Raw genomic sequence first — 14,340 nt, forward strand, 5'->3', positions numbered from 1 at the left:
ACATTTTAGCTACTTTTCTTACTATATCAAAAAGTGCTAAACTGAGTGAGTTCTTTGGCCTCTGTGTTCCTCTATTTTCTCTAAAATGAGTTTAATTGTCTTGCATTCTCAGGGTTGTTGTGAGGCTTTAATAGAATAAAGTACAGAAGTATCAAACATTGTTTAAAATGTGATACACATTGAGTAACTCAAGCCTTTTCTTTATTATAGATCTGAAATATTTGCAATTTCTTCTATTGTGATTTCAGTTTGTTGTTATGAGTAAACTGAAATGATTCAGAGTCTAGGAAAGATGGTCCTGAATTTAGGAAGGATAATGTGACAATGAGCACACACTCATAAATATTTGTTTTTTAATGTCCTCACAGTAACCATATGAAGTAAGTTGACATTATGTATGTTTCATAGATGAAGTAAGATATGTTTGGGTAGGTTAAATGACTTGCTTAATTTGCATAGGAATTAGATGTCAGAGCAAGAACCCCTACTTCAGTGATCTTGGTTTTGAGTATCTACAAGTACCAAATATAGTTACACCACAGAATCAGTGATGTTTTTTATTTCATTCCAAGGGGAAGAGTTGCAAAAAGTAATCTCAGTAAAAAATAACTTTTCTGTTAAAAATCTAAATCTGTATTTTCCAGTAGAATTTTCTATAAGTGAAAATATTTTATAGTTACACTATCCAGTGTGATAGCTATTGATAACAGCACACATGCTTTTTAAGAACTTATTTTGAACTGTGGGGTTGGAGAGATGGCTCAGCAGTCAAAAGTTATTGGTGCTCTTCTAGAGGACCCAAGTTTGTTCTCAACGCTTATAATGGGCACCTCACAACCATCTGTAACTCCAGCTTCAGGGGATCTGACACCCTCTTTCTGGCCTTTGAGGGTATCTATATACATTATTTAGAACCCATTGTGGTAGTACAGGCTTGTAATTTCAACAATCAGGAGATTGAGTCTGGAAGGATTGTGAATTCAAGGCTAACCTTACCTGTATCGTGAGCTCAGACAAACATTTATGGCTACCTTGGGCTACATAGTGAGCTGAGGCAGACAGCTGTGGTACTTGTAGTTTTCAACAGTGGAAAGGTGAAGTTATTAGCTAGCATTCCCTCTTTTCCCTATACTAACAAATCAAAATAATTGGAGTGTAGGAAAAATAGAATTACATAATACCAATTAGAGAAAGTTAAGTGGGTCTTAATGTATTGGGATATGAAACTATTTCTTGTACTGCTTCATATCTTTAAAAGAATTCTCCAAACATCTCAAATCCATGAATACTTAAGAACTGCTTAGAGTAGCTTGGTATTTCCAGTTACAGTTCAGCGGAAGTATGTAGAGCAGGCTAATTTTCTAAAGCCATTTCGGGTTACACTAGTAATAAGTTCTGGTGAGCTGTTCTAGAGTGGCTAGAGAGACAAGATTTTCAGTGTTTTCATTGTAAAGAGGAAAGTAATGCTTGTGATAATTGGATCTGACGTAAGTGTTATAGTATATGCATATACTTAAACAGTACAAGTACTCATCAGTTTATACAGTGTTTATGTAGCAGTTTAAAATTTGAAAGGTAGAGTGAAAAAAATTAGGGAGTTACTTTAGTAGCAAAAGCCTTTTTAAACCTTTGCTTTTAAGATATCCTATTTTAGGCTGGGTGGTGGTGGCGCACGCCTTTAATCCCAGAACTCGGGAGGCAGAGACAGTTGGATCTCTGTAAGTTCGAGGCCAGCCTGGTCTACAGAGTGAGATCCAAGATAGGCACCCAAACTACAGAGCGAGATCCAAGATAGGCACTAAAACTACAGAGCGAGATCCAAGATAGGAACCAAAACAACATAGAGAAACCTTGTCTCGAAACCGCCCCCCTAAAAAAAAGTATCCTATTTTAGTTTCTTTGATGAAAAGTGGTTATTCAAAATATTTTATAATTCAGAGAACATACATACTTAGAGCATAAAACATTCAAGTGCAAACTAATGGGTACATCTTTTTCCACCTGCAGTAATGTTAAGAAGTTAGCATGATCCTTGGTATTGTTTTTGCTGTGCAGTCTGATAAGTACTTCATTCTTCATCCTGGCTTCTTGCTGTCAACGTCCCTCTTTGAAGCTTGTGTAGCTCCTTAAATGGTGTCCAGCTCTTAACTTTCCTCTTGCTTCATCTTTACATATTTACATACAAACCAACAGTTTCTACCCATTGATCTTCTGTTTGTGGTATAAGTCTTGGGTTATAGATAGTAAATGAGTTTTTTTTATTTTATCCATATTTTCCATTTAAATATTTGTTTTAATACTAACTTTAACTTTTAATTAACTTGGTGAAAGATTCAGCTTGGCAGAATGTTTAACATTAAGGAATAGACTTTCAAACTTGTAACTTTTCCCCCTGTTTTAAAGAAACTTGGTGAAGATGAGGAGGAACTGTCTGAATTACAGCTCCGTCTTCTGGCTCTTCAGTCGGCCAGTAAGAAATGGCAACAGAAAGAGCAGCAGGTGATGAGGGAGAGCAAAGAGAAGCTGACCAAGACGAGAGCTGTGCAGCAGCAGAGGACGAAGGCCAGCACAAAAGTGCACTCAGCCAGAAAAGCGAGCACCGCAGGTGAGTCGGCCAGTCGGTCGGTCACTACTGTGCCATTGAACCAGTACGTCTTGTGCTATCTAGTTCTTAATTCGGAGACTTAAAAAATAACTTACTTCTCTTAAAAACAAAAATTGAAAAGAAAAATAAGACAAAAATATTCTTCCCCCAAAAGACCCCCCCCCCAAAAAAAAAAAAAAGCCAAAAATTGCACAAAACCACATGGAGTCTTTTTTTATTGGCCAACTACTCTTGGGCCTGGAGCTGGTTGGGGGGAGGAAGAAGGAAAATATAAAGGTGGGTGGGTAGGAAGGTGGGTAGGATCAAAGAAGGGAAAGAACATTATGAAAATGGAGGGGAAAATTGAATGGATATTTCATTTTATGTGTATGGGTATTTTGTCCCATGTGTGTCTGAACCATGTGTATACTTGGTGCCTGTAGAGGCAGATGAAGACATGAAATCCCCAGAATTGGACTCTCAGATGGTCGTGAGCTGGGAATTGAACCTGGATCTTCTTGCTCTTAACCACTGAGCCATCTTTCCAGCCCTATAATCGGGGAGTTTTGAGTTTGAGAAAGTACGAAGTCCTAAATTGGAAGACAATGCTGTTATAAATAGAATTTAGGGAGGCCCAGCTGTATACATTAGCTGACAGTATGAAAATGTTTAAGTCTCTTCTGACTTAAGAAGTCTTAACGCTTAGTTACTAGATAGTGACATTGCTGTGTTTTTCATGGGAAGCTAAACAAGCGTTGAGGAAGCAGCAAACAAAGGCGTGGAAGAAACTCCAGCAGCAAAAAGAGCAGGAAAGACAGAAAGAAGAGGACCAGCGGAAACAAGCCGAGGAAGAAGAGAGGAGGAAAAGAGAAGAAGAAATCAGGAAAATCAGAGACCTTTCCAATCAGGAAGAACAGTACAATCGATTCATGAAATTGGTTGGTGGGAAGAGGAGATCAAGAAGCAAAGTAAGGGGTATAGAACTATCACACTGAAATGTTCAAAAACTTTACAGATATCTTCATTCATTCATTTGAGAGTTGGTAGACAGGTGTGTACCGTAATGTGGTCACGGAGATGCAACTCTGGTCTTGTGCTTTGCAGCACATGCCTTTATCTATGGAGCCATCTTGTTGGCCCAGAATGTTCATATTTAAGTATTTTGTTAATATCATTACAAAGATTCAGTCAGCTAAGGAAAATTATAGATACCTTATGTTTGATAGAACTATCTTTTTTTCCTCTGTATGTGAGGGAATGTGTGTTGTGTGCACAAGTGTATGCATTCTCACCCTTCAAGTGCATGTAGAAGCCACAGGTTGATGTCAGTATGTCTTCTTATTCTCTTCTCCACCATACATTTTTGAGATGGGGTCTTACTGAACCTGGAGTTTACTGTTTAATCTAGAGTTGGCTGGTTGTCAAGCTCTAGGATCTGTCTCTGTTCTCTCGTGCTGGGGTTACAAGCATGTATCACCATATTTGGCTTTTTATCTGGGTCCTATGGATCCAAACTCAGATTCTCATGCTTGCATAGGAAGCCTTTTACCCACTGAGTGTTTCCCTGTGTGCATGCCTTGTACCACTTGCATGCCTGATGCCTGTGGAGGCTAGAAGAGGGCACTGGATCCTTTAGAACTAGACTTAGAGTTTTGAACTACCATATGGGTGCTGGGAATTGACCAGCGCTCTTAACCACAGAGCCATTTTTCTAGCTCCAATTCTTGACTTTACAAAATATAACCTGATATTATAATCATAATGCAAAAATGACCATTTTCCTTCTAGTTTCATGCCTAAAACCATAACTGCATAACTGTTGGAAGGACTTTGTGATTTCTTTTTATTAAGAGGGACCCCATTTACTTAATGGCTTAGATAATGGGGGAATTCATCTGTACAGATAACACTTGGCTGTCATAGACACCTTCCAGATTGCTGCCATGGGCAGGTCTCATAGAGTCATAATAATTTTGGGTATTTGTCCCTAAAAGTTAATTATCAACTCTTTTGTGATAAGTAACCCGGAATAGCGTTTGTTGAAACTAAGAAAATATTGTATGCTTAGTCCTCAGATCCTGACCTGAGGAGATCCTTGGATAAGCAACCTGATAGTGGAGGAGGCATTTATCAGTATGATAACTATGAAGAAGTTGCGATGGATACAGATAGTGAAACTAGTTCTCCAGGTAGGAGTCAAAACTTGGAAACATTTTGATAATCACAAGTAAGCTACTCCAGACCTCCAAAGAAATGTGTAAAGTGAAAAAAAATGTGAAGGTGAGATTTACTGGATTTTCTGTGACATGGTAATTACTTAGAATAAACCTTGAATGGATAGTTTTAACCTTAAGTTTTAAGTGAGAGGCTTTAAATTTAAAAGGTTTGTTTCAACTCTATTGAGCATTTGATCTAAAATAGGAAGATTGTGGGATTAAAGTCATGAGCCACACTTCCAGCTCAGGCAGTTTTTCTGGATACTCAGATGTGATTGACCATGAGAGAACTATTTTCTTACTAATACTAGACACCTGCACCTGAGACAGAACAACAATACAGTGGACTTTGGAGAAATTGGAATGTTTAGGAAACTGATGATCTCTCCCTGTGGTTATGTTGTAAGACCAAATCAAAACTAGAACTCCAGTTCCATGAATCTAGACTAGAGAGAAGACAGAAATACATGATTTATAGATGTTTTAGGACATTGTTTTAGCTGATGTTTGATAATCTTATATTTTTGATAAAGGAAAGGTTGGTCTTTTATTTTCAGGTACTTGGAGGTGATTTATTGCAATTCTGAAATATTAACAACACTTAACTCACTATAACCCATAAAATAACTTAATGCATGGTTTAATAGTTTTATAAAACTTTTTTATAGAGAAAACATACTTTCAGCTTTGTCTGATTGTAACCTTTTTTAGTATTAGGTATTTATCATGTCTTGTTCTCCCTCCCTCCCTCCCCTTCCTCCCCACTCTTCTCTATCCTCTTAGTTTTCTGAGATAGGGTCTTTGTGTATCACCTAGGCTTTCCTTAAATTTCCTGGGCACCCCAGGCTGTTCCTGAAACGGATTCTCCCTTCTCTGTTTCCCAAGCACTGAGACTGCAGGCATGTGCACCACATCTGGCTGATCCTTAGAGTTTTCAGGATAGTGTAGTTAAGATTAACATATTCTCAGATGTAGGCTGTGAATCAACTGTACAAAAGGGCAATGATGTCTCTGTATTGACTTGTGAGACAGCTAGGAAAAGAACTCAGTCTAAAATGTGAAAAAAAATTCTGTTGGTTGCATATAGTACATAGTCCTCACCCTTAGTTCCATTTCAACTTAAAATCATGTTCTTACTTTCCTTAGCACCATATTAAGGGAGAAATGGAGTTATGGTGTTTCTCTTTTCTCCCCTAGGGCCCTTTGACAGAATTCAAGAGAATTTATTTCATCATTTTGTAAAAATTATGTTAAGGGAAAAAAGTGCTCTATTCTCTGTTAGTACTATTAATTAGACTTTCCACATCCTAGTGAAATACAGGGAAGTTGCTTCTCTGTTTTGTTTGAGACTGTGTTTCCCTCTATAGCCCAGCTGGCTTCAGACCAGGCATCCTCCTGCCTCAGCCTTCTGAGCCCTGGGATTATAGGCATATGTTACATGCCTAACAAAAGATAAATTTTGAGGAATTAAATTTCATCTTAAAGATAACATTTAACTTTATGATGCAAGAACAATTTTATATAGTTAGAAAAGGATGCATAAAAGTTTAGGATTTTGTCATAAGCTTATAAGGCCTGATTTGCACTCTGCCAATGTATTTATTTCCTTGAAGCTTACCTATACATTTTATATGTTCCCGCCGAAACATTTTATTAAAAGTTCTTTTGAATTTTGTTCCCTTCTAAACAGCGCCTTCACCAGTACAACCACCATTTTTCTCTGAATGTTCATTGGGGTATTTTTCTTCAGCTCCATCTATTTCTTTGCCTCCACCAGCTCAGGTTTCAGTAAGTAAAGAAAATGACTGTGTGTCTTCTAATTTGTTTCATAAAACTGGCATGAATTGCTTGCTTTGAAGAGTGCTTAAAAAAATCATTATCACTTAGTAGAATTAATAGCAGAAATACGCAGAATTAAGCAGTTGATTGTCTAGCTATTCACTTGGTAGATTTTTTTTTTTAAACTACAGCTCATTTTAATTCCATTTTGAATTCAATTCTTCTCTTTGCTTCTCAAGTAATTGCTACTCAGGAAACATATTCCACAGCAGAATAAAAATTGTGACTTCTGTGGATTTTATTTTATTGGTTTTTTGTTTCTTTGCCTTTTTTTTGTTTGTTTGTTTGTTTTGAGACAGGGTTTTTCTGTGTAGTTTTGTGCCTTTTCTGGATCTCGCTCTGTAGACCAGGCTGGCCTCGAACTCACAGAGATCCACCTGCCTCTGCCTCCCCAAGTGCTGGGATTAAAGGCATGCACCACCACCACCCAGCCTGCTTTTTGTTTTTAAGGCAGGGTTTCTACATAGCCCTGGGTATTGTAGAGTTCAGTATATAGGTAAGACTGGCCTCCAACTCACAGAGGTCCCCCTGCTCCTGTTTTCCAAGTGCTAGGAAGATGTAGATAGGCTGCTTACTCCTCTTTAGGTAACCATAGTTACTTTTAACTTGAAAATCAGACAAAAGAAACATACTATCTATGGAAATTAAATCCTTCCACCACTTGGACTCTGGGGACTGCTTTAACCCATTGGGCCATCTTGCCAGCATCATCTTCAAGGAACTGTCAATCACCCCGTGTTTGTTTTGACACAGGGTCTTACTCTGTATCCCTGGCTGGCCTGTAATTCACTATTCATTTAGACAAGAATGGCCTCAGGGCAGCCTGCCTCTGAGCATTGGGTTGCAGGTGCCTGCCATCACTCTGGGCAGTATCAGCCCAGTTTTCTAAAAGAAGAAAAAGTGAGAAACCATAAATAAAGGTTCTGCAGTTACTTCTAGATTTCGAGCATCTAGATATCAAACAGTATCTCCTACTAGGTAAGAGAACCTTTCCATTGAAATTTTCCCTGGTAAATGTGTGATATCTTCCAGTAGAATTTATTGGAAAGGGAAATTGAAATGATTTCTATTGAGAACAAGGAATGAATGAGCTAAAATGTGAGGAGAATTGCTGGAAAGTCTTTGAAGCAAAACATCCAAAATAAGGGGTTTATAGGAAATCAGGTTTCCTATGTAATCTCTAAGAAGCCATTTTTTTTCACAAGGATTTTAAAGAATGCTATGCAGTGCTCTGGGCTCTTATTCTTATAATCTCTTTGATTTATATTTAATTTTAATGATACTTAAAATTTTTATTACTACATATTTTAATTTGTTAATATTTTAAATTTAGCACTAGGCATGGTGGTGCATGCCTTTAATTCCAGTGCTTGTGAGGAGCATGCAAATAGATCTCTTGAGTTGGAGGTCAGTCTGGTCTACATCGTGAGTTGCAGGCCAGTCAGTGAGACCCTGTCTACAAATACACACATGCTTTAACTTGTTTCTACTTTTAGTGTTGTTTTTAACTTGATTTCATCTGAAGGGAATGACCTTGTCTAATTTGATTCTTACACCTTCTAGAATTTTAAATGTAGATAGGGACAGGAACAGAGGTGTTTATATTTGTATAATTACTATGGAATTCATAAATGTTTCAAACATTTGCAAAAGTACCATTTTCATGCTTGAATATTAAATTCTGGGTTAGCTTTGAATTATACGTAATATTAATATTAATGTTAATATCACTATACATAATACATCAGTATACATAGAAAAATTAAAAATAAGAATATATACCTTTTCTGATTTAATATTGCTTCAGAACTGTTTGAAGTTAATAAAGTCTGATTTAATTTTTCTTTTAAATTATTATTTCTTTAACAAACTCAGTCTGTGCCATCTCTGAGCCAGCCTTATGGAGAAGGCTTGTGTGTTTCTCTTGAGCCTCTACCTCCTCCACCGCCTTTGCCACCTCTTCCCCCTGAAGATCCAGAGCAGCCTCCAAAACCGCCTTTTGCAGATGAGGAAGAGGAGGAAGAAATGCTCCTTCGGGAAGAATTGCTTAAGTCTCTAGCCAATAAAAGAGCTTTTAAGCCGGAGGTAATTTAGAGCCTGGCCCTCTAGGTGGCGCTCTCGCACCTGCCGTTAGGGCGGGTCTGCTTTTGTCTGCCTGTGTGAGTGAGGCTTTAGTGCTCTCAGGCAAGTGAAGTCTGATGCAATGGAAATGTTTATCTTCTTCTTCTTAGGAAGCGTCCAGTAATAGCGACCCACCTTCACCTCCAGTCGTGAACAGTTCTCAGCCTTTGTCCAGAAGCAATCTGTCAATAGTCAGTATTAATACAGTGTCTCAGCCTAGGATACAGAATCCAAAGTTTCACAGAGGACCTCGTCTTCCACGAACTGTGATCTCGGTAAAAACAAGCATAAGACAGTACCGTTCATACAGCTTATGAGAATTTTCTTAAAAGAATATTTTCACTGTCATGTCACTGCCGTCTAGCTCACTTATATGCAAAAATAAATTCCTATATAAATACAAGTTAAAAATGGTACAGAGGTGTGAAGTAAGAGCAGCATGTTCACTTGAAGATTGGTAGAATTTGGTAATGGTGTGTTGGAGAATGTATTCTCAGAGTGTGGTAGATGTTTTTTCCTCTGCTCTTAAAGATTATAAATTGGCCCAATTTCAATCTTTTCTGGTGTTATTTTACCAAATGGATATCTAAAAATTTTTCTCTTTGCACTTTAAAAAAAGTGTTTTTAATAGGATTGGGAATTGAACCAAGACCCTCACACACAACAGGCAAGCACACTGCCACAGAACTATATCCTCAGACTTTTTAAAAATTTGGAAACAAGATCTCACTAAATTGCACAGGGAGGCCTTGAACTTGATAATCCTGCCTCAGTCTCCAGACTGCTAGGAATTGCAGGCCTATGCCACCAGGCCAGGCTGTTTCTCATCTTATTTGTAACTTGTTCATATTTTCACCCAGAGATCATACTATAATGGAAGAATTTATGATCTGAGTCTGGTGATAACCTGCAGTCCCAGCTTGAGTGTGAAGTCTGCCTGTGCTACATAGTATGACTCTGACCCACAAAACCAGAAACTAGGGATGTGGCTTGGTGATAGAGTGATTTACCTAGTATGAACAAAGCTCTGGGGTCAGACCCCAGCACTAGAGAATAAAGTTGAAATGACAATTTTTAAAATCTTATTTCCTGTTGACTTTAGAGGAAAATAAATAGAGCAAAGTCAAGTTGAAATTTTGCCATTTAAGTAAAGTAACTTTGGTCCGTCACCCTCTATGTGTAGTTACAATGTCTGCAAAGTTTTATAAATGATTTCTTTGCCCTTTAAGAGTTAATTTAAATCGGAGTGTCTTTCTTTATAGAAAGACAAAAATTATGAAGATTATAATAATTATAGTAATATTGGGAAAGACAAAAATATAGACTGCTTCTTGTGCTTGGATTATAACCCATATGGGGCTATAATCATAGACTGTAACCAGAAGATGCCACCATATACTATGTATAGTTATTTTTGTGTGTTGATATACAAAGAATTTAAAAGGCTTGTCCAAAGCTATATATACACTTAGTTGTCACAGAGTAATGAAGAGAATCGAAATGCTTTTCCTGGGGGCTGGATGATTGCTCAGTGGTTAAGAGCACTTGGTACTTCTTAGGGGACCAGAGTTTGGTTTGCAGGACCTATGTTACGTGGCTCAAAACCACTCCAACTCCAGGAAATTGAATGCCCTTTTCTGGCCTCCAAGGCCACCTGCACATACATGTGGCATACCCACAGACACGTAGACTGACAAACACACTAATTATTTTAAAAAATGAAAACACAAATGCTTTTACTACCGTGAATAACAATTACATTGTTTTGCAGCTTCCAAAACATAAATCAGTGGTTGTAACCCTGAACGATTCAGATGACAGTGAGTCTGATGGGGAGTCTTCCAAGGCAACCAATAGTGTTTTTGGTGGATTAGAGTCCATGATCAAAGAAGCAAGACGAACTGCTGAGGTATGTGCTGTAATTAATGCTGAAAGCAGTTGAGGCATTGGCACTCATTAAAGTTAATTTTGTTCCTGAAAAATTAGATCTTAGAGTGAAGGCAGTGCTTTATGGGGAAAGTTTTGTGCTTTTACTACTTAAATAATGAACCGTTTATTGATTACATAGATTTTTACGGTTTTGAAAATTCCTTCTGTGTTTCTAATTACTCCCTTTTCAAAGTAGCAAAATGGGTTATATAATTGAGTTATGTAAGCTAGTTGTCAACTAGCTTCTTTATTTTTTCTTTTTCTGAACCCCCCCCCCCCAGGGGTTCTCTGTGTAGTTTTGGTGCCTGTCCTGGATCTCGCTCTGTAGACAAGGCTAGCCTCGAACTCACAGAGATCCGCCTGGCTCTGCCTCTTGAGTGATAGGATTAAAGGCATGTGCCACCACTGCCCGGCATCCTCTTTATTTGTCAAAAGAAGAGTGAGGATATTAATATATTTCTAAATATATTAGTATATACTGGGGTATAAAATATAAATACCAGTGTAGAGTTTTTGAAAGCTGTTCATCTGGTTGATTTAAATACTTTTTAGCAAGCTTCAAAACCCAAAATTCCTCCAAAATCTGAAAAGGAAAATGACCCTCTGCGGACGCCTGAAGCTTTGCCTGAGGAAAAGAAGATTGAATATCGATTGCTGAAGGAAGAGATTGCCAAGTAAGGAAGATTTTATGTAATTCATTTTAGGGGAGATGTTTGCTAAAGTCGCTTTTGTCTGTATGTAAACTATGACTCTAGAATATGAGCAATGGTGATTTTATCCTAGTTAGGGAGTCAATGTTATGATTTCCACATGGAGAGGTTGGTTATCACCTGTCAATGTAAAGACAGCAAGGAAAGCCCAACTGCACTGTTAGCTTTGCATGCCAACCTGAGTCTGTCATGTGCATGTATTCTATAAAACAATATATTTTAAAGAACTCTGGCCTAATTCATCTCTCTCAAATTTAGTCGTGAGAAGCAGCGGTTGATTAAATCTGATCAGCTGAAGACAAGTTCATCATCCCCAGCGAACTCGGATGTGGAAATGGATGGGATTGGTAGAATAGCAATGGTTACTAAGCAAGTTGCAGATGCAGAAGCAAAGCTTAAAAAACACAAGTGAGTTTCACTCAGTGTCTGATTAAATATGTCATGTATCTGAATGTGCCTAGATTGGAGGGTCTTTGTCTATATTTATATCTGCATATATCGTTATTAACTACTCTAGGATTATGGACACACACACACACACACACACACACACACACACACACACACACACACACACACACTTCAGGGACAGACAGGTTACATTCCCTCCCCACTAGCCTCTTAAGAACTCCATATAGGGATGTGTTGGGTACCTGGACAGGAGTGTAGATGTGTGAGGGGAGGTGTGCTGGGCAACCCCTGGATCATGAACTCTTATACGTGGTAGAACTAGAGCAGTTACTCCTTCTATTGACTGACACATTTATGAAAAGTAATTAATATTTCCATTAGAGATACCAAGACCTTAAAGGAAGGTTGGCAGATTGAAACCTAGCTAAAATTACTCATTTTAGAATCTCTTAGAATATCTTCATTGGAAACGTTTTTATTTTTTTTTTTAGAAAAAAACATATTCATATAAGATATTGTGATGTATGTATGTGTGTATTTAAATTTATTTTTGAGGTGTATGTAGCTCTTGGTAGCCTGGAATTTGGTGTGTACATAAAGCTGGCCTCAGATTTCAGGCGCTCTAGTGTGAGATTTCTCTAAATTTTTTATGGATGCACTTAGTGCTATGAACTTTGCTCATAGCACTGCTTTCATAGTGTCCCATAAGTTTGGTTATGTTGTGCATTCATTTTCATTGAATTCTAGGAAGTCTTTAATTTCTTTATTTCTTCTTTGACCCATGGTGATTCAGTTGAGTGCTGTTCAATTTCCATGAGTTTGTAGACTTTTTGTAATTTGTTCTGTTTTTGAATTCTAACTTTAACTCATGGTGATCTGTTAAGATACAGGAAGTTATTCCAATTTTCTTGAATCTTTTGAGATTTGCTTTGTGACCAAGTATGTGGTCAATTTTAAAGAAGGTTCCATGAGGTGCTGAGAAGGTATATTCTTTTGTGTTTGGGTGAAATGTTCTGTAGATATCCGTTAAGTACATTTGAGTCATAACATCTGTTAGTTCCCTCATTTCTCTGTTAAGTTTTGGTCTGGCAGACCCTTTACTTGGAGGTAATGTCTGTCTTTGAAGTTGAGGTGTGTTTCTTGTATGCAGCAGAAGGATGGATCCTGTTTTCATATCCATTCTGTTAGCCTGTGTCTTTTTATAGGTGAATTGAGTTCCTTGATATTAAGGGATATTAATGACCAGTGACTATTATTAGTTCCTGTTATTTTTTCATTTTGCTGCTGCTGGTGGTAGTATGTGTGTGTTTCCCTTCTTTGGGATTTCCAGGTGTGCAATTATCTATTGCCTGTGTTTTCGTGGGTGCAGCTAACTTCCTTCGGTTGAGTTTTCTTTCTAGTACTTTCTGTATGGTTGGATTTGTGGATAGGTATTGTTTAAATCTGGATTTCTCCAGATTTAAACAATGGAATATCTTGTTTTCTCCATCTACGGTGATTGAAAGTTGTGCTGGGTGTAGCAGTCTGGACTGGCATCCGTGGTTTCTTAGTGTCTAGGACCTTCTGGCTTTCAGAGTCTCCATTGAGAAGTTGGGTGTAATTCTGATAGGTCTGCCTTTGTTACTTGGCCTTTTTCCTTTGCAGCTCTTAATATTCTTTCTTTATTCTATATGTTTAGTGGTTTGATTATTATGTGGTAAGGGGACTTTTGGGGGGGGGTTGTCTATTTGGTGTTCTGTAACTTCATAATTCTTCATAGGCATGTCCTTTAGATTGGGAAAGCTTTCTTCTATGATTTTGTTGAATATATTTTCTGTGCCTTTGAGCTGGAATTCATCTTCTTCTATCCCTATTGTTCTTAGGTTTGGTCTTTTCATGGTGCCCCAGATTTCCTGGCTGTTCTGTGTTTGAATTTGTTGGATTTGACATTTTCTTTGACCAATGACTATTTCCTCTATCATATCTTTAACGCCTGAGAGTCTCTGTTTCATCTCTTGTATTCTGTTGGTTATGCTTGCATTTGTAGTTCCTGTTTATTTACCCAGATTTTCCATTACCAGAATTCCCTTGGTTTGTGTTTTCTTTGTTGCTTCTATTTCAGTTTTCAAGTTTTGAACTGTTTCCTTCACCTGTTTGTTTTTTTCTTGACTTTAAGGGATTTATTGACTTCTTCCAATTTTTTGTTTGTCTTTTCCTGTTTCTTTTAGGGATTTTTTTTTTTAATTCCTCTTTAAGGGCCTCTATCATCTTCATAAAGTTATTTTTAAGGTTGTTTTCTTCTGCATCATCTGAGTTGGGATGTTCAGGTTTTGCTCTTGTAGAACCGTTAGGTTCTGGTGGTGCCATATTGCTCTTTATATTGTTGAATGTGTTCTTACACTGCCATTTACCCATCTGGGTTTGGGATAATTATAGGTACAGGTGTTGATTCTTGTGATGTCTTTCTTGAATGGGTTTTTTCTTTCTTTATTGTCTGTTTCCTTTGTTGTCTTTTGGCCTGAATGACCAAGGGTTCTGGTGATTGGCTGAT

At 37.7% G+C, this 14,340-nt stretch overlaps 1 protein-coding gene across 3 annotated transcripts in view; it reads left to right on the forward strand.

The window, feature by feature from the left end:
* Zfc3h1 (zinc finger C3H1-type containing) overlaps window positions 1-14,340 on the forward strand; it is a 55,849-nt gene that overhangs the window by 16,251 nt on the left and 25,258 nt on the right. For all 3 annotated transcript variants that reach the window (XM_006988969.4, XM_076553923.1, XM_016007383.3), the window contains 9 exons: window positions 2,404-2,605; window positions 3,329-3,552; window positions 4,653-4,773; window positions 6,491-6,588; window positions 8,515-8,724; window positions 8,871-9,035; window positions 10,532-10,669; window positions 11,242-11,363; window positions 11,658-11,807. In XM_006988969.4, the coding sequence (XP_006989031.1) occupies window positions 2,404-2,605; window positions 3,329-3,552; window positions 4,653-4,773; window positions 6,491-6,588; window positions 8,515-8,724; window positions 8,871-9,035; window positions 10,532-10,669; window positions 11,242-11,363; window positions 11,658-11,807 (1,430 nt within the window). The remainder of the gene's footprint in view (window positions 1-2,403; window positions 2,606-3,328; window positions 3,553-4,652; window positions 4,774-6,490; window positions 6,589-8,514; window positions 8,725-8,870; window positions 9,036-10,531; window positions 10,670-11,241; window positions 11,364-11,657; window positions 11,808-14,340) is intronic.

Source organism: Peromyscus maniculatus, chromosome 18 (genome assembly GCF_049852395.1).
Source record: "Peromyscus maniculatus bairdii isolate BWxNUB_F1_BW_parent chromosome 18, HU_Pman_BW_mat_3.1, whole genome shotgun sequence".
Classification (NCBI taxonomy): domain Eukaryota; kingdom Metazoa; phylum Chordata; class Mammalia; order Rodentia; family Cricetidae; genus Peromyscus; species Peromyscus maniculatus.